The sequence below is a fragment of the Notolabrus celidotus genome, chromosome 23, assembly GCF_009762535.1.
Source record: "Notolabrus celidotus isolate fNotCel1 chromosome 23, fNotCel1.pri, whole genome shotgun sequence".
NCBI classification, from domain to species: domain Eukaryota; kingdom Metazoa; phylum Chordata; class Actinopteri; order Labriformes; family Labridae; genus Notolabrus; species Notolabrus celidotus.
In genome coordinates, this window is record NC_048294.1 from 16874654 (window position 1) to 16895515 (window position 20862).

A 20862-nucleotide genomic window follows, 5' to 3' on the forward strand; every position below is an offset into this window, starting at 1 on the left:
CATTCAACATGCAGTATACATAATGAAGTGGTGTGACAATAGACCAGTAAATCGTTGTTGAGAGGTTTTTCAAGGATAAATAAATACAATATATAAATGAAAATAAATAAATTTATAATGGATAAGTAAATAAAAGCATTAAAAGGACAATAAAAGAGGTTTTAAGAGTACAACAAGAGGACAACATCTCATCAGGAAAATTAGAAAAAGTGTTCAGGATAAATTAGGAACATTAAAATAATAAATGAATAATAATACTAATAATACTAATAACACTAATAATAATAATAATAATAATAATAATAATAATAATAATAATAATAATAATAAACTGAACAATAAATAATCAAATAAAATAATCGTTGTAACTGTTAAAGAAGGTCTTGTACAATGTTTGAAATTTGTATAAAATAATTTTCAAATGCAAGACATCCACAAGTGTTGCATCTAGCTGTGTGCTGTTTTAAATCTGGATTGTTTTTAGATGTTTTGTTAATTGGTGAAATACTAAGCAGTTGTTGACTTAACATTATTTAACATCAACATTATTTGATAATGTGTGCTTTTGGTCATGAAGTTTGGGAGTATCACACTTCATTTATTTCACTGCCACCCAGTGGAGAAAAGAAATGACAACACTGAAATGATATTTGTTCTGCGTGCTTTTGTTTTGAAAGTGTACCGGAAGTACCACTTGTCAGTCCTGTTGCCGTTGCCAGGGACAACACCAGCACCAGCAGACGCTCACAGGCGGGTCATCTGCAATTTGTAGTTTTTAACGAATTCAATTTTTGCTTTGACAACTCAGAGTTTATTTTGGATGCATTGTGGTCTTTTTTAGTGTAAAATATCATCACTGAGTGAAAATGCCACCGAAGCAGGCCAAAAAGGGTTCAGCAAAGAAGTCCAGTGCTCAGACCAAAGTGAACAAGAACTGGGAAGCTGATCTCATTAAAGCAGAGCTGGAAGAGGTTTGTGGGACAGTTATGAGAAAAACTTTTGTTCTTCTTTTTTCAAAGTGAGACAAATAGAGTCGTGATTACTGCATGAACCAATAACAACACATTAGACAATGTTTACAGTCACCTGTTACCTGTCTAGCTGTAATCTGATTGGGTGTATCCAACAACACGTGACCAGAAATGATACACAACAATTTCCCGCGTTGTCCCCCCTCAGCAGGACGCCATGTTTTGGTTAGTTTTGTCTAAATATGTCTTATTACCTATGCTTATTACCCACTTATTGGGACATTTATCATCGTACTGTGACCATAGAGAGCATGACATGTGTTTTACTTTGAAAAGAATCGGAGGTCCTTATTTATTAACTTTAACATGTTGCATGTATCCCCAGTGAAACTAAGGTTTTAGCTTTTTAGGCTACAATATTTAACTCGGTATCTATAAGTGTAAGTTGGCCTGTTTTGTCAGGTAATTATACAAAGTTAGTTTGGTCATCTGTCTTTAACCCTCCTATTATCCTTGGGGTCAAGTAGACCCTCTAAATAATAACTTACATCATTGTTTTGGCTTCATATTTCATGACTTTTCCTAATTTAATGGGGAAAACTGGGAAAACCTAAAATTAAAATGTTCATATGTTCCAATTAAGAAATATCAACATTTTACACACATATTTTTTGGTTGTTTTTGTTGTTGTTGATGATATTGACACTTCCACATGTGACTGCAGGAGCTGCGATCGAATCTCCAACCTTCAGATTCAGATAAAATATTTCCAGCCACCATGTCTCTAAAGACATTCAATGATGTGTCCTGTGTCATATGTTTTGAAAACATAGAAACAAGGCAGGGCTGACGAGAGCATGACAAACTCGCAGCAGTAAAGTCCTTCTGAATGCTTTAAATTGTGTTAAATTGTGGGTAACAATCCGTTTCTGGAAGTTTAAATAGCTGGGGTCAAATGGACCCCAAGGATAGAAGATGTTAGTAAATTTGAGGGTAACAGGAGGGTGATACTGATAAGTAATAATGAAGAGATATGAACTGGAAACAGTGAAACAGGAATCTGTTCTTTCCTGTTTTTCCAGGAATCATGGCGAGCCTGTGTGTCTTTTGTGGTTGGAGGAAGTCCAGAGGAAGAAGAACTGATCCAGGTCTTGGCTCTGGCTGCACAGAAACCATTACGCAGACTCTTTAGCCTGCTGACCTGGGACAGCACTCTTGCAAAGGTATTGCTGGTTTGTTTTAGTTATTGTCCATAAATAGTGCCTTCTGCATTTTTTTCCAGTTGTTTATTATTATATAATTCTGAATATGTCTTTGATTTTTACAAATATTTAAACATTTGTGTTTTTTAAACTACATACTGATACATTTTTGAAACCACTCATATTAATCCACCAGCCATTCTGGTCTTCTTTAGCCCCACATTTGAAATTTTTTTATTTTAGACGCTTACACATCTTCTATTAAAGCTTTATGTGTTGATGTTTTCTGTGTGTTCTGTGTTTTTACCTGTTCATCTGTATTACAGATTCAAGAATTGGGGAATCCCAAAGCTAAGAAACCTGATGACATCCCTATGTTTTATGAGGTAGGCTGGGGATCTTTCAGATGAGTTCACTGATAGCCCACAGTAAAGAATAAGAACTAATGTTGGTGTGACATTTACCTCTGATTGTGTAAAAGAAAATCTTTCGTTTGTTGAAACCTACTGAGTGATGTTTCAATGTGTGTCTTTTTCAGGTTACAGAGCCAGCTAAGTCGCTCCTGGATGCAGGACAGGAGATTCCCTGTGACCTGATGGCCAAAATACTGAAGTTCCAGCTTCTACAAATCAAATCAAGTGCTCAGCAGAGGAGGGAGAGAGAGCGGGTATGTTTGGTCCTCTAATGTGCCTTTATGTGTTACTTACTGTAATGTACCAGCAGCATTGAACTGATGAGGAATTTCCATCCAGGTTGCAGTATTCTTAAAATCCTGATCAAATGTCCAATGAAGGAGGAAGTGGCATCAAATAAAGCTAATTCTTTGTTGTGAACTAAATTTGATAGATGGAACAGACTTAAAAGGATTTCTCTGAAGTGCTTTTGTTCGTTTTTTTGCCACCAACTCTTTAAGGCAGAGGAGGAAAAGGCAGATGCTGATCCCCCTCCTGCCAAGGATAAAGAAGGGGCTAAGTCTTCTGATAAAAAGGGAAAGCGTACGCACTCACCTGTGGAACCTTCCACGAAGAAGAAGACACAACTCAAACGCAGGGATGACGTGGAACCACCTACATTTATTGGCAAGAAACAACCCTTTCTTTATATTACAGAGATCATGAAGTTAGACTTGTGAGGAGGTTATATTAGCGCCAAAACAAGGAATCTATTACTGCTGCCTTCTTTTGTGTTATTATACATCACTTCTACAAATGTGTACATTTTTTGGGCACAGATGACGAACCAGAAGATGGTCCTCAACATTACATTCTGGTCCTGGGTTTTCACCAGCCCCACCTGATCAAGGCACTCGATGCCGTCAGTGTACAAGTAGACAATGTTATCAAACTGTGTTCAGAGCACACACAAACTTCTGAGGAGCTGCAGGAACAACACACATCTGACTACAAGGACCAGAATGTAAGACCAGCGTCAGGTTTGGATCAAGGTATCAGGCTTTCAGTAACCTGTAAATAAAGTTCAAATCTTAAGTATAATAATGATGTATGTTTTTATATTCATTAAAACAGTATTTCTTCTGTATTGCAGAAGCAGAGGTTTTTGAGGCTGCTGAGGCAAAGAAGTTGGATCTGTTCTGGTCCGAACTGAGAGCAGTTTTGGACAGCGGGCCACCAAGGTGCATGCTCCATGATGTGGTTCAGCTCAGCTATTCTGTCCAGGATCTTGTGCCTCCCTTCAACAAACAGGACCCTGAAGCTGAGGTGAGATCTGTATCAAAGATCTGTACTTTTTGCTTCTTTTCTTACACCTCTTGTATCTTATATTCCTCTGCAGTGTATATCTTACTCACCTTTTTCACTGCTTTTTATCATATTTGAACCGATTTTTTTTTTCTCAGTCCTTGCTGTGTTATACACTGCATTACTTATCTCTGTGTCCAGCTAGAGGTAGGCAGCCAAGTCTTTGAGGGTGTGGCTCATCTCATCTATGACTCTCTGGAGTGGCGCAGGCAACATCAGCACTACCTGAACAGCATGAAACTCATCAGTGTGCCCACTGTTATTGGGTTGGATCCTCAGCCTGCAGAGGTACACATACACATACACATACACATACATATACACATACACATACACATACACATAAGGTGCATTTCGACCAATAGTTCCAGGGTCTTTTAGCCCCCAGAACTACTTTACCCGGAGCTCAAAGGTTCTGTGCCACCATTGTTGTCTGTGTTTCGACCGCGGGCTGAAGTCCAGGGAAGATTGTTCAAATAAGGCCAGTGATGCATGGAGAAAAGAAAAATACACTACACCACCAGACCAGTAGAGGGCAGTTAGACAAACACAAATTCCATTCATCATGGATGACACTGGAGAGCGGATGGACAGGCAGAAATCATTATGAGCAACACAACAGTTAGCCTGTTAGCATGGAAGAGACTCAGCTCACGCTGTTTTAGATGGTGCTATATTTCATCACAGATGGATTTACTGAATCAACACTTGAGAGGAGATAAGCGCTAGTAGCAAAGCCGTTTCAACACAGCTTTGAAATCATTTTTAACTCAAAAAGCCATGACAGAGATCGCCTGTTTTTTGGTTTAAACAGCGACCCTGTTAACTGCCGACTTTCCGCCGGATGCATCCCTCACAAACGTCTTTAGACGATCATTAAATATCTGATGAGGATATTTTGAAATCTTTCTAAAAAAAAACTTTAGAAAAGCATTCCCAGGAACTCCCTTTTTGTTTCAACAGCTGTGTAAACTCCACGAACACTGACACGTTCGGCTGAAGGTCTCCAGTTTACAGGGTCACTTTTAAAACCGTAACACTAGGAGAGACGCATTCGCAGTGAGCTGAGAGAAGACTACTGTTACAAGCTGCTAAATCAAGTGAATCACAGCATCCTCTTTTTTTTTTGAAAGTACACACAAATACAAAAAAGATAGAACAAATTGAAGAAAGAAATCTAGTGAATCACAGATGTGTGCGATGTTATTGTGCACGGCAGGCAGAATAAAAACACTGCAGGTAATCTACCAGTCAGACACGTTCAGCATTGCAGGCCCTGCCCCCCGAAAGTCCTGGTACATTTGAAAAGTACTACCTCTCAAGCAGTGGCTTTTCAGAAGGGGGATTAACTACCCCAGAACTAAATTTAGACCCTGGTTCCTCCGGTTGAAACGCACGTAGTTCCAGGGTAAAGTCCCTGCGGTGGAAAAATGCCTATACATGCATGCATGTCAACCTGGGAAACTAAATAGTAGAGCAGAAACAAACATCTTTCATTATTAATGAAACTGCTCATTATTTCTCAAGTCATGAACATCTTGTTTTAATCACAATCATTGGAGTTTTGGTAACTTCTTTAGATGATTTTATAAAAGTGAAGTGACATCCAGAGCTCAGCTACACAGTAAAAATGTATGCTTAGCAGAGGATGGTTTCGATCCATCGACCTCTGGGTTATGGGCCCAGCACGCTTCCGCTGCGCCACTCTGCTGCACATTCCATGAGGCATTCACATTCCTTTCTATAGTTTGCAGGCGGCTATTATGTGCTATCCTTTAACACAAGCTGACCTCAGAGAGTAACCTGCCAGTGAACAGCAGTCATGTTCCTGGATGTTGTGGCTACATTTTTGATTTATAAAAACTGAGATTAATCTGTTTTCATGTTTTTCTCTTGTAAAGAAATCAACACTGGAGAGAAACACAGAAGTACTAGGTAAAATTCCTTCTTTGTAACATCTCTCCTTGTCATATGAACATGTGTTCATTCAAACAAACTTAGACTAAGATTGCAAGCTAACCTGTTCTTACTATCCTCTTTGTGGACAGGGAGAGAGCAGCCTCCTCTCTCTACAGACGTGGACATGCGTTACTACAACAACCTACTTGACCTACTTCCCCCTGAAGCCTGCTCTGTGCCTCTAATCTTAGACTGTATGCTGGAACAGGTTTGCATGCTGCACATTGAGATGTGGTTTCATGTTTCGTTTTGTTTTATAGAATTGGATGTGAACAAAGGAGCAGAATGCTGTTCATGGATTGGTAGCTGGGTTATTTGAAACCAAGTAATGAGTGTAGTATAGCTCTGCTCATGTGCTTCGTTTTCCTTCTTGTGTGTGACTCTGTGTGTTTAGGTGGTGATTTCAAAAGAGCAGTCCACCCCACACCCAGTCACTGAGGAGCCCAAGCCTCCCAGTGATCCCGGGTTAGAGCTTAGGCTGCTCAGCTTCATGCTTGAAAGCTTCCTGCCTCTGTTGCACACAAAAGAGGAGAAGAGCCAACTGCTAAACAAAATGCTCACAAAAGCACGAAATGAGGAGGACAAGAAGGTAGAACACTCATGCACAAACACACACTCCCTTATCTCAAGAAATTGGAACGATACAAAATATTTCGAGGTGGTATTTGTAGTATCTGAAGCATTGGTGGTTCAGTGGTAGAATTCTCGCCTGCCACGCGGGAGGCCCGGGTTCGATTCCCGGCCAATGCAGGATCCTCTTTTTCACTGTGGAACTTGGGAGACGCATGAGGGGCTTGTAATTCTGCTTGTGGGAGTGTTCACAGTCATTTAGTGCACAAAAGCCGATCTCTACCAGCTTCAGTGTCATGTTAAGAGAGTTGTTGCTCCAGCACACACACACGTTGTTCGCTGGGCTTAGTTGTGTTGTAGCGGGGGAAGGGCTTAAGCAGGGATAGAGCATGTGTGTGGGGGGGGGAGACACATTTTCTGTCAGTTTCTGGAGCAGTAGTTGTATTAAAAGAAGCATATGTAACCTTTAACAGGATTTGGAGATTGTCTGGTTGTGCAGAATAAAAGTGCTCTTGTTGTTTATGAGGAACAGGTGCATAACTCACATTAACAGAGGTTTTTAAAATGTTTCTGTAGTAGGGTTAACAAGGCTCATTGAAAGGGCAAAGACAAGCCGTAAATATATATACTGCATGTCCAGCAGATGGTGCTATAAACAAAGAAGAGAGCAGCTAACCCTCATTAACACCTCATGCATACTGTAGAGACTAGTGTTGCAGACATACAAAATAAATTAGAGCTGATATTAGTCAGCTTAACTTAAGCACATAAGAAACACTGATTCTGATGTGACTCCAGAGTGTTAAAACACAGTATGCTCAGAAAAGATTCACTCATTTCTGTTTTGTTCTGATTTTTTAGAGGCTTATTGAAATGTTTGGAGCTGAGGAGCCTCCAAACAAGTCCGAGCACACCCAGGTTATTAGGCACCATGATGAGAGAGCACTGCGCCTGAGGGAAATCAAGGCAAGTCCAATTTATCCCTATTTTCATTTCTCATTCGTCATTTGTGTAGAACTTGCTTATTTCACTCAAACTGGAGATGTATCAAAGGGATAGACTGTAAAGTTTCTGTTTCATAGGTGAACACAACAGCTGTGTTCATATACTGTGTGATTGTGTGATTGTGTGATTGTGTGATTGTGTGATTGTGTGTGTGTGTGTGTGTGTGTGTGTGTGTGTGTGTGTGTGTGTGTGTGTGTGTGTGTGTGTGTGTGTGTGTGTGTGTGTCTTACAGGTGGTTGAGGGTTTTAATCCAGAAGAAGTGGAGTCCTCCATGATGAGGCTCTCTCCCATGTGGGAGCTGATCCAATCTGTGGCTCAACACAGAAACAGCAGCTCCTCTTGGATGGCCGTCAAACAGCAGCTACAACACCACTGCACGGATGGTCAGACACCAGTTACCTGTTTCCATGTATTAAGCTGTTCTCAGTTTAATGTAGCTCTGTATCAGATGTTTTGTAACTTATTTGTATGTTTTCATCCTATCACTGATCATATTATGTATTTCCTTACAGTGAGAAGTTTGTCAGTCTGTGTTTCTGGGTGAATTGTCCACTGATTTCTTGAAGTTCAGATTTATAATATGGTGTTGTGGTGTCGCACAGATGTTGTGCCATGGCCAGAGGTGGAGCGTTTGTTCCAGCAGAGTGTATTTGAAAGTATGCCACTGAACAAACTGGACCAAAAAGGTATTCTGGTACATGCCTCTGGACCACTGGGATCGATGGAGCCAGCACAGCAACAGAGACCTGTGATAATCCCCTGGGACAACCCAGCTTCTTACAGTAAACAGAAGCTAGATGATCTACGAAATAAAGGTGTGTGTCATTCAGTCAGTGACATATTTTACTTTGGCTGGCATGAAGTTTATGATAAGAAGAAAACAAATCAAGATATTTGATTGCAGCATCATCTCTTGAGCATACATGGGACCCTCTAGTGATCCCTTTTTTTAAATTATAGGTCCAACATTTCTCACAGAAAATCCTGCTGATGCAGAGGTAAAGTTTCTGCGATTTTTCCTCTTTTGAGTTCATACAAAAGAGTAATGTGTATGTTCTCTTTCCCCTCATAATGTTGCATGCTGCTTTCTCTCCACCAGATCAATGGCAGAGTGAGCTGCCAGCTAGACCTGACAGACATCCAAAGCTGTAGGCTGAGGTCTCTGTTCGACTGGCACTATTCTGAACACCACAATAGCTCCATCTTCCCACAGGTGACCTGTCTTGTGATGTCTTCCAGGTTGTTTTATTCACTGCCAGCATTAGGTAACAGTTATACCTGCTGGGTGAAAGGTGTATTTAAGCATAATGTAATGTGTGCTGAACCACCAGAGCTGCAGCATGATGCATTCAGCAGCCACTGAATTAAAAGCTTAGTGGTTTTAAAAGCTGTGAAAAGCAGTTTGATGGAGGTGTAATGTGGGGCTTGATTGAAGAATAAACAACAGAAATGGGTCTAATTCTGCAGCAACATTGTGCCGCTCAGCAGTTAAAGAAAATAAAATACTCTGGCATGATGCATGTAGACAAAAATAACTCAAATGGTTCATGCATTATTAATTTTTTGAACATGTAACTTAAAATGTTTCCACGTTTGCTGATGGAATTTATTGATTTTGTTTTTGTTTTTTCTTCTCTTTTATTTGTGTGGTTTATTTCTATTTTTTCATTTACAAATAAAGACAAGACAAACCATCATTTCGCTAAAAACTTAAATTTTAGGCTGGAAACCTTTACTTTTAAACTCAAATTAATGAATTTAGAATAGAATGTACTTTATTTATCCCTAAGGGAAAATCAAATGTACTCTTCTTTTTTAACGTCCTTCTTGTCTAGGTGCTCCAGTTAGCCTCAGAAGAATACAGCTGCCTGGAAACCTTCAGAGGAAGTCTGAAAAACATCATGTACATTTTTTGTCACAATCCAATGAGCCCTAATCGCCAATGCAAGGAGCTCTGGGATGTAACTCTTCACACTGATGTCAAGTTCAGGTCAGAATAAAAGTAGATTTTTTTCAGGTGTGTTATTCTCACAGGAATGGTAGGTTACAAAAGAATACACTTCCTTCTTTATAGCTTTTCATCAGTTGTTAGCCTGTATAGCCGATAGTTCAAATGATGTCTGTGTTTTCTGCTGCTGTCCCTCTTGCTGATAGGAAGTATCTGGAGCACGTCAGAGAAGCTGTTTCAGACTGGACCGAAAAAGAAGAACTGAAGAGAGAAGAGATAAGACTCAGAAACAGTCGGCCTGCTGAGTCTCCAAAAGGTATAGAAGCTTGTCAACTTAAATCTCCAGGAAGGGAATTTTTTACCTATAGCTATACACATGTCAAATGTTTGTTTTGTTCCTGGACTAGAGGAAAAGGTTAAAGATTCTGCCAAGGAGGAGGAAGAGGAGGACACTCTGGAGCCAGTTATCAGAAAAGATTCGCTCAAAGTAAGAACACACTGACCACGTTAATATTCACTTTCACTGTATTTCATCATTATTGCCGTAACATCCACAGAAGTCTCCTTACACAGCTAAATAAAAGTCTAATCCCTTCTTACAGTTAGATTACTCCTGGAGTGGCATAGATTAAGACGCATATTATTAGTAGTGACAGAATTTCATACCCAAGTTTGACTGATAAAGCAAACCAGTAAATGAATGCAAGTGTTGTCACCTGTTGTCAAAAAGAAGATAAAGTAGAAGAATAACTACAGTTCATCAGGCAAAAGATATTTTGAAAGCATTTCAGCACCATTTTTAGTCTCTAGTAAGATGAGTTCATTTTTCTGTGTGCACGATGTTACAGGCATGGAAGTTGGAGCAGGAGAGGCTGAAGGAGGAGGAGATTGCTAAGAAATCCAAGAAAGACAATCCCCCAAAATCCAGGCAGCAGAAGGAGGAGGAGGCTAAGTCTGCACACAACAAGAAAAGCAAAGCTTTGACAAGTGGCAAGAAAAGCCGAGCAGAGACCGCAGACAGTTCAGCCAAGACCCCGAGAGAGCCCGTGACTACCACAGCGCCCTCTGGGGAGGGAGAGCGAGAACAGCATCCAACAGAGGAGTTGTTCAATGTGAGGGGACACAAAATACTTAGTAACCTGAGAATACAATTTAACCCATGAGCACTAGAACGAGGTCATTCAAAGTAGATAAGTATTGTGTGCTAATAGGTCACCATTAGTTGTGTTCTTGTAATGAGCAGGGTTTCACCGGCTACAGCATGGACGGAAAGTTGATTCATGTCTCAGGTGGTCTTCAGTCTCTGTTCCCTTCAGATGGAGGACACATCACTGTGGAGAATGTCAGCTTTATTGAAGGTATTTGAGGGTGCAGATAACACTCAAAATGTGCATTTGAAGATCAAATAAAGCTTGCTGAAGGAGAGGAAACATCACAGGCAATCGGCTCCCCTACATGCTGTGAAATCACCACACCAGAACTCCTCATACTGATGACAGGTGCTTTGTTTCAATTATATATTGCAATTTATTTTGTACTGATCTTTTAAGGTTCCAGCTTGATGAAAGTGACTGTGAAGAAGGATGGGCATCATCTCTGTACACACATCAACCACGTTGTTGATGATCAAGCAAAATTTCCATCTCAGCCCCAAGACAAAGAGCCCAGTGTCAAGGATTTCAAAGGTAAAGATGTTGATTTAGCTACAGACACTGAGCGATGCTGTATGCTTGTGCTTTAAAGGTTAATTTTGTTATTTGAAAACTTGAATGAACAGATATTACCCTCAAGAAACAAGAGTTATCTGTTTATGTTTCTGTATCCTTTCAGAGTCAGAGCCTGTGGGGAAGACTCGAGTGAAGCAGGGCTCCCTCTCAGCAGTTTTAGACAAAGGAATCCGCCTCTCATACAGTTACTATGGTCCCACAGGAGAACATAGAGGTTTTACTCTTTAACACATTTGTTGAATGTTGATTTGTATTAAAAATCCCTCCATCTTATTTTGAAGTGATAAATCAGTGGAATAATATGTCCTTGTTTGGGGATGTTATAGTGAATGCCCTTGAAACGGAGACCTCAGACGTCCTCCCCAGTCCTCTCTCCTCCTCTCTACAACACTTAAAGGTGACTAATCTGGTTTTAATTCCCATAAAGATGCACAGTCCATCCGGCAACACCTAACATACAGGGCCCCTGGATCATCATATACATAAAAAGAAGTCTAGAAACATCAAACTGCACCTCTATAAACGGCTTAATCTGAAACAAAATTGACCATCTTTGGCAATTGTTGTTGCTGTTCCTTTGGATTGTTTGTAATGTGCTCATTTTGGTGTGATTCTTTGTAGACTGAGGTGTATGAGGCACAACCAACAACAACGTCGACTCCATTCAACAGTCTCAACTTGTCTCTTCCTAATGGCCTCCTGCTGCAGCTCCTAAAAGAGGAAACACATGGTCGTAATGCACATTCTTTGTGCCTCTTTGTTGTATTATCCGCAGTACGAAGGATGAAGCTTGTTTGACATAGATGTGCCTCTTAAAAAGCTCAGCATAATATTTTTGAATGTCATTCTACTGATTGTGAAATGTTCATGATTCTATATGTGCGTCTTGGTGTATCTAGGCGTGTCCGCCGAGGAGCAGGGTATTTTGGTGAAACAGGGCTTTCCTCTCGGTAGAGGTAGAGGAGTGGCTGGGCAGCTTCAGGACTCTTCCCTCTCCAAAGAACTGTCCCGAATCATCACCAGCCAGGGAGCTGTTATTCGATACATGAGGGACGGGTCTACCCAGGTAATGATACTGTTAATACTGCATCCACCAGTAGATGTTCGCCTTATTCATCTATTTCTTTTGACACAATTGCAAACTAACAACATGTGCGCTGCAGGTTCTGTTTGCAGATGGCACGGTCAGTTTTGGCCAAGATTCTGGTCCAGTGTGGGTTCCTGACTCTGATCTCGAGGAGGACAACCCCCCTCAGGGCGCCAATGACACAAAGACCAGTAAGACAGGTAAGAAAGTTCACAGATGGGCTCCTGTTGGCCATGCGCCCCATATACAGAGGCTGAAGCCCTTGTTGCAGAGGTCGCAGATTCGATTACAACCCCGACCATTTACTGCATGTCCTCCTCCACTCTCTACTCCCCACGTTTCCTGTCTCTCTTCAGCTGTCCTATACATTGAAGGTGAAAATGCCCAAAATATAACTTAAAAAAAAATAGAAAAAGTGTGCACACACAAACGCAAATCAGTATTTCCTCAACTTTCAAACAAACATGACTTCTGTTGTGAGGATGCTGTTAAGGCCTCATTGTGTCTTTGTTTGTTTTGTATGTGATGCCACAGAAGAGGTCTCAGAGAAAGAAGCTGACTCTCAGAGAGGGTTTTGGTTAACTACTACTCCATCTGGAACTCGCATCCACACTGTGGGTACAACACACAAACACATCCCAGCCAAACCTCTTCTTGCCTTTAAGGCTACGGATCCCATCACACATGAGGTAAGAGTACAGTATGACTGCAGGTTAGCATCTGTCTGGAGTGTGGTTTCATAATATGACATTTGATACTCGAAGCTAAAATATAATACTTTATTTTCTGAACATCTCCATATAATGTGACCTCCTGAAAATATTTGTTCATCTTTAATGAATAAGTTTCATGCGTTTGTGTCAGGTGATGCTGAGCAGAGAGGATCTGGTGATTTCTGTCCAAGACCCTGATGGATCTCAAATTGTAGAACATGCAGACGGAACCAGGATTACAAGTATCTACCAAGACCGACCGCCAAACACACTGCAACACCTCCTTCTACACCCAGGTGACCAGCATACAGGGCATATTCAACATACTAAATTCTCTGCTTTGCACTTGTATTGATGCATCTATTCAAAATATACACAAAAATATGCATGCTTGCAAAGTGCTTTTTCATGTTTTAAGTTAAATGTGATCATCAGACAGAAGTTCCTGCATCTGTTAACTTTCTAGGGAAGCAGCGGGGGAGTGTGCCCTTTGGATCATCATCTGTTTGTGCATGTGGCTGCATTGAGTGTGAGTGTGATACACGCTGTGCTGCCAGCATCAATGAGAAAGTGCAGATCCGGGACACTTATGGAGAAAAAACAGGCCGGAGCAGTGAGAGAGAAGGTTTTGGACTAAGTGAATGTGAGCACAGGTGTGATGATAGAGGAGGTAGTGCTTGTAAGCATGGTGAGGAGAGCATGTTCGCAGAGGAGAATGGTAAAAAGAGTTCATGTGACGGCGATACCAAAGAGCAGCTGGTGTTAGTTGAGAAGGAGGGCTGTGCCACTGTGGTGATGTACCCAGAACGACACATGGCTCATGTCTTCTTAGCTGATGGGACTGTCATCACTGGAAACAACCAAGGAGCCTATCAGGTGTGTGATTAACAGCAAAGATCTCACATTTTTTTCATGTTAGGACACATTTTAGTTAGAATACATGTTTCTTTCTCCTCTATCCAAGGTGTTCCCATCCAGCGTGGGTCTCTTGCAGATTCAAACTGATGGGAAGTGTGTGTACACCTCTGACCCTCCTGTAACCCCAAGCCCTAACAATGGCACTCCAACAAACCAACCAGGAAGCTACACCATGAGTCATACAGACAAAGTGGCCTGTGATATCACAGACCCTGATGGGAACCACTTCCAGGTCAGTCTTAAGGATGAGACGATGAAGGGTCGTCATGGAAGCAATCTCAGGAAACAGTGAAAAATCACAAACCAAGCAAAGAAAACCAACTTATACAAGTGCACATATGAGAGACAGTCTGATCTGAAAATATCTTAGAAAACTAAATATCAGCTTTGACTGTGTTGCAGGTGATGGAAGATGGGCTGTTATCTGTGCTGAACTTCAGTCCTGCTCCGAGCACAATGAAACAAGAGGAGGAGCCAGAAGAAGAGGAGGATAGAGAAATAGCAGTGATCCATGCAAAACAAAGAGAACACTGCCCCAGGTTAGTAAATAAAAACATGGTCTGAACCCTATCACACTTTAAAGCCCTTTCACTCATAACAACATGACAGGTGATCAGCTTGAAAGCTCCTGTGGGGAGTTTTTACCTATTGATTAAACAGACTGATATTAAAACTGATGTCTCTGTTTGACTCAAAAAAGCATAATCAACAAGATTATTTCTTTATATAGTTATCTCAATGCCTGTCACCCCTGCTGCAGGGTAGGTGTGAGTAACATCAGACTGCAAATGCAGCCTTAAAAAATAAAATCCAAACTAGAGAGCGATTGAGAATTGCAAAAAAGACATTCTAGGAATGGAAGGATGATGGTTTGTTTTGTAAGACACAATTACATATGTACAGAAAGAGATTAGCCAAGAGATAAGACTCATGACTCAACTGTAAACTGTTCTGGGCTGTCTTTGTCTTGTATGTTAAAAATATGTGAAAGAAAAAGTCAGCAGAAATCCAATAGCATTTTATCTTTAACGCTGTACTGCTGTTGCTGATGGCACCGCCTCAGATTGAAAATCACTCCTTGTATTTCAGACTGTTTGTGGTGCATGAGGATGGCTCTGGTACTGAACTGCTGAGCTCTCAGACTGTAGAGGAACTGCTCTACCAGGCGTACTCTGACCCCACCATCAAAGTGCTGAAGGAACCACTGCCAGACAGACAAGGTGCACTAGAAAGTACTACTCGAGCACAGCGGATTCAGTGACTACTGACTACACAACCTGTTGTCAAATTAACTGTTTTTGTAGTTTAGTGCACTTTAATATCTCTATGATCTCTTCATGATTGATGCAGAATTAAAAGTAGATGAGGAGAATAATATGAAGTTTTTGTTAATGCTATTTCAGATGAGTTTGGCATAACCATCCTCAAGCCCAGCCAGCAGAGTGTGTGGTCCCAGTGGTTGCTAGGGAAACAGAACCCCAACATTACCCCTCCCAACCTCAGAAACCGCACCTGGCATGACTTCCCCAGAACAGAGGTACAGGTACACACATATTTTGTACATAAGAACACAGGCTTACAACAAACCAAGGGCCTCATAGTGGCATGTCTTCCATTCGACTTTCACTTTGAGCCAGGTTAAGGTTCCAGGGCCTCCGTTTGGTACTAACCTGGGACAAGGTTTGACTCTGAGAGAGATGTGTCGTGGTTCAGCAGCACAGCGTCAACCCGTCAGGAGCTGCCCTAAAGTCCTGGAGATCAGGGAACTGTGTCAGCACCATAAAGTCACGGCTCCACTCAAAAATACTATCGACACTCGACTAAAGGTAAAACAGACACATATCTAAGGTCATATATATGTTGAATAAAAGGGTGAGATGATATAGTGGAACCAATACTTCAGATTGGATTTAGTGTTTTTACCTGATTGTTAGGCTTTAAGTAAAATCCGGACAAATACTGAAATGTGTCTTTGATTGTAGGGATACATTGAAAGTGTGATGGAGAGGGAGCAACGATCAGAGGACATGAAAATGAAAGAGCCTCGCACTGAGGAGGAGATCACTCGTGCAAGTGACCTACTCAACTTAGTCCTGGTCAGTTCACAAATACACACATTCAGACGTTCATTTAATACACAATCAACATATCTCCACTTTTTGAGCAGACAGGTTATTTAAGATCTTCCTGCACTGCATTCTGAGATAAACCCGACCAAATCCTACAAATAATAATATAGTCATATTTGACAAAACGTTTGTTGATGATTAATTGTTCTTCAATAGTCTTTTGCAGAAGAAGAGGAGGCTGGTCTGTCCTTTGACAAGAGAACATCAGGTAGATGGTGAACAATAGTTCCCTTTATTCACATGAACTAATCTTACTTGCTCAATTAATTAAAATAATTTTGTAAGAGTCAGACAGATTTTTGGAGGAGTTAGTAGGGCTGATTCTGCAGTGGTGGTATATTAAACAGATATTGTCACAAGATGTGAAGATTATTAGATTTTAAAAACATATTTTACATTCAATTAACATGCATAATTACCCAGCTGTTTTCGATACTTGATTATGATTGGTCAATACCGCATAAGAATGATAATTAAATCTCATTCTTAAAAGCAACACTAGAGAGAGGCTGCTTACATTGTATCAAATCAATTAGAGTAATGGAGTCCCCTGACTCGCTATGGGTCCTGCTCACCCTTTCGAGTTTCTAATTTGCATGTCCTTTTGTTCACTTTAAATTATCCCTGACATAACACATTTATTTATTTATTTCTCTTTAATTCCCTCTATGTGCTTCTACAGAGGACATAGCCAATCTGTACAGCCAAGGAGTTGAGGCCCCAGCTGAGCTGGATGTTTCAGAAGACACAGCCACCGCATCCTGTGACAGGTTGAAAAGATCAAAATGGGATGCATGTATAGACAAATTATGCCAATATGAAATGGCAGTTTTGCAGTATTTTAGTTGTGAAACGTTAATAACATTCTCTTAAACCCTCTCTTCTGTTAAGTCTTACTAGTGGAAGAGAGTCAAAATGGGCTGGACGACTTGCACAGCACAGGTGATTGTTGGTTTATTTATCATGCTATTTTGGAATTCTCAATGAAGAGTTATGCACTAAACAAGAATCTAAACTTTTACACTAAACAAGAATCTAAAACAGCAACTGCAATACTACTAATAGTGCATGATAAATAACGAACTAAAGTAAAAAATAATCATGCTGCCAGGGATATGAGAATATTCTGTTTCATGGTAACTCATCAGCAACTTTCTCCACATGCACATGTACGACACAGACAGGAACTATCTGAGGAGAAAGTGTGTCTACAAGCTCTGAGGAAGAAGAACATTGTTCCTTTTTTCCACCCAGAAAATGATCCATTTTACCACAAACTGGTTGAATCTGCTTCAACAGTAAGTAGAAGAATATCTCCTTTTACATTTTTTTTTTTTTTACATAACATAAAAAAAATATGATGCACAGTTAGAGCTACAGAACAGTTTTTTTTTTTTTTGGACAGCACCAAAAACCAGACATGAGGAGTCCCTCCATGGCTCTCCCTCCGATCCCAAGGTCAGACAGTGCTGACGCCATGCTAAGAGATGCCCCACAAGAAAGCAGTGAGTTGTAGTCAGTAAAGGTAGAGCTAGATACCACCACACAAAGCCTCCTGGCAGGAATATGGGTGGGATAATTGTAGTGTTTGCATACTCTGTTGTACAGTATGTCTTTGATTTGGTATCAATGTAAGTCACTATCACCACACGACCATAATTATTATCATACCTCTTTAAGTATGAATTGTACTGATGTTATTTTCTTTGCTCTTGTTGTTACAAGTTATGAGACTACAAAAAACAAGTTTTGATTTTAAAAAAATTGAATTGTCCCATTAGGATCTGCACAGAGACGCTGCGGCTCAGATCCAATCAGATTGTACTTTAAAACAACAACAGACAGTTTACTTTAGATACAACTCATTCTGTTTAACATACTGTATTTGTTCTTGCACCTGCAGCCCCACGACCGTTAAACCCAACACCCTCTCAGTCTGCAAGGTAATGAAGTGGATGTTATGAAATGTGCTATATACGGCTTTATATCAACTTATTTGTTTTACATTGCTAAACATCTATAAAAGCTGATTTGTATTTCATAAACTGCTTTTGTGTTTAAATTGTGTTTAAATGTGCTATTGTCACACATCTTGAATTCTCTTTTCTTCCTCAGTCATGGAGCAGAAAGTGACAGGGTGCTTAAAAAAAGACCAACCAACCCACAGCCTGACACTGCTGGTTTGTAACCCCATCTTCCTCTGCTGCTTTAAAATGAATGACTTAGCAAGGAAACTCACTGATACTTTTTCAAAAACTGTGCCAGACAGGTTAAACCTCAAACCTGCTGTTTACAGAATAGCAAGAGGCTTAGGGTCACAGAACAATGCAATACATCAACATGATACTGGGTTTTTTTAGGACTGTTTTAGGGCATGGTTTGAATTCTAAATAAGGTGTCATCAGACGAGACAGTAAAAGGACCTGTCCTATATTTCTGTCCCACATTATAAAGAAATGGAAGTACAAGCAAACTCTACTTAAACCATGCAAAAACGATTCACATTTGTATTTTATTTGTGTGTGTCTGTGCATGTGTGTCCATGCCAGGTCAAAGCATTCTGAGAGGCTCATCAGGGCAAACTAAGGCTCTCCAAGTGGATGTGACTGGAAAGCCGAGGAGGACTAGAGTCAAACTACCAACCTCTATCCTCAGCTCGAAGCCCAGGAGTGTACCAAATGAACAGGTATCCAAACATTCACATTACAACTACTGTGACTGCTTATATGTAAAAACATGTATGTCAACAAATCCTTACTGTTTGATGAGCTGCAGTGGATAAGTTGATTCTGATCTCTTAAATATTTTTGTTATGTTCAAATATTTAATGATATAGCAATCAATGCGGCATACCACTGCTATCACTGAAATGACCTATTACTTGAAAGTTTCTGTTGTCGTTAATAAGGACAATGATGACTGAATATCTTCAACACAAAGGATTATGATAAATATTAAGAGTCTTCATTTTTACAATCTTTTAAAAGGGCGCCCAAAGTGACTTGTAGTTGTAGAGGTAGTGATACAACACTGTAGAACATATCTGAAAATCAATGACTGTTAGGCAAATGATAAGTGATGTGGCCGACATACTATAATGATAATTTTTTGAAAAACATGGGCTCCTGTTTCATGCCTTGTGATCATTATGTCTCCTTCTTCAGTTCCTTTCAGTTGAAGAGCCAGTAAGGAGGAAGTCTAGAACTAGCTCTATGGCCAATCCAAATGTCATCATATGGGGATTCCAGCTCCTCCCCTCCAGGGTTCACTTTGGTACACTGCAGGAGGGCACCTCCTCAGCCATTACTGTGGTGATGAAGAATGTGGGTGTCGACACCTGCAGGTAAAAAACCCCCCACAAATTATGGATAAATGGAAGCATGGATGAAAATAATAACTGGCAAATGTAGGCTTCACAGACAGGGAAATATCCAAAGGATCTGTTGATGTAGTTGCAACCTCACAATAGGTTTAAAGCATCCTCTGGTAAATATTTGGGTGCTGTGGATGGATGCAGGCTATTTGTGGGTCACCTTCAAGTCCCAAGGGAAAACTTTGACCTGTAGCTATTTGTGGTTTGTTTCTAACAGATTCCATGTGAAGCAGCCTCCTCCTACTACAGGCCTGCGGGTCATCTACAATCCTGGGCCTGTACGTTTAGATGAGTGTTTCTATTAAATTGTAATGTTTAGTCATTTTTACTGTTGTATTATTCATACTAGTGTAGAATGATTAATATCCATAAAGATACATATGCTGCTTTAGTTATCATCTCCCATATTTGTTTTTCTAGAACATATTAGTTAATGGGAAACAAATATAAACTGTATATGCATTGAACTGTATGTCTGTCTAGGTGGCTGCAGGTTTGCAAGTTGAGCTGAAGGTTCAGCTGTTTGCCATGTGTGCAGCACAAGCAGGAGAGGTAGAGCCAAAAAAATACACAGCTTGTGATATTATCATCCACACTGAGACGGACATCCTCTACCTGCCTGTCACTGCTAATATCCTTTTCATGAAGTTGAGGACTGCTGACTCCTGAGGAAAAGATTGTTTTATATTTGTCATTCTTTGAGGCAAGTGCCTGTAATCACCTGTTTCTTAGGTAAGAGTTATATCAGCTAGCATTGAGCCTAAAGGTCCATGTACTTTATTGGCATACTTGCATGTAGTGTTACTCTTGTAGAACCCTTTTCTACTTTTTTTAAATAAATTATTTATAACAAAGACAAAAGGGTACAGATTAACAACTTTTAAAGGCCAACAGCTGATTACAATAATAGAGATAATGACATTTTCTTACAGGAAGGAGAAAGTTTATGGATTGATGTGTATGACAAATTCAGTTTGTCATATATCCATAAATACAACTAGTCAGAGTGGCTCAGCAAGGTGTGAATATAGGAATCATACAGTGATTGTAAGTCCTTATAAAATTTCACCCATCCTTCCTGGGAGGTTATATGACATTTGGCTCAAGGACCACAACAAGAAAGGCTCTAAGGTCCGTCGGCAGTCTTCAGGCCTACCAGTTGGACAAGGGTCCATACAGCCCATTTCTCCCCTGGCCAAGCCTCCAGTAAGCAAAGATCGGTACATTGTTTTAAACAGGCTAGCATAAACTGAACATGTTGAAAGAAAGCAATGTCTATGTCAATCTTTGAACCAACTTTTGTTTTGTAATTTCAGGACAACACTAGTGTGTGAGGAAAAACAGAATTAACCCCCAGTGAGATTTCACATCACATATAAGATGTTACAACATGCTTCTGTAATATTACTCTAAAAGGAAGTGTGGAGGATTTTTTGATTTTGTACTTCTTGCATGTTTGTGAATAAAGAGAGATAAAATAAAAGTAAAATCTCTATGTTTTGA

General features: G+C 40.2%; 1 protein-coding gene and 1 non-coding gene across 6 annotated transcripts; both read left to right on the plus strand.

Moving 5' to 3' along the window:
• Positions 1–652: 652 nt before the first annotated feature.
• On the plus strand, positions 653–20857 carry spag17 (sperm associated antigen 17). 5 transcript variants are annotated; one of them, XM_034676837.1, is made up of 50 exons: positions 653–750; positions 842–971; positions 2054–2194; positions 2500–2559; positions 2712–2840; positions 3087–3252; positions 3405–3617; positions 3719–3891; positions 4072–4218; positions 5832–5865; positions 5979–6097; positions 6284–6478; positions 7321–7425; positions 7697–7847; positions 8067–8279; positions 8425–8462; positions 8564–8677; positions 9300–9454; positions 9619–9728; positions 9820–9899; positions 10261–10524; positions 10656–10770; positions 10963–11097; positions 11243–11353; positions 11466–11536; positions 11761–11869; positions 12039–12205; positions 12303–12426; positions 12761–12915; positions 13091–13235; positions 13406–13815; positions 13904–14089; positions 14260–14396; positions 14947–15077; positions 15261–15394; positions 15495–15683; positions 15840–15953; positions 16143–16194; positions 16669–16756; positions 16878–16928; positions 17167–17284; positions 17392–17491; positions 17890–17929; positions 18102–18166; positions 18536–18672; positions 19151–19329; positions 19577–19637; positions 19843–19990; positions 20429–20565; positions 20676–20857. In XM_034676837.1, exons 2-50 carry the CDS (start codon positions 867–869, stop codon positions 20691–20693), a joined length of 6339 nt encoding a protein of 2112 aa, XP_034532728.1. In that variant the 5' UTR covers positions 653–750; positions 842–866; the 3' UTR covers positions 20694–20857. The 5 variants fall into 5 exon arrangements, with proteins under 5 accessions (XP_034532728.1, XP_034532731.1, XP_034532727.1 ...); XM_034676840.1 differs by adding an exon at positions 1083–1196 and having other exon boundaries at positions 700–971; XM_034676839.1 differs by adding an exon at positions 1102–1196 and having other exon boundaries at positions 717–971.
• trnag-gcc lies at positions 6569–6639 on the plus strand. Its single transcript has one exon. It is a non-coding gene; the product is annotated as a tRNA-Gly (tRNA).
• Positions 20858–20862: the final 5 nt, after the last annotated feature.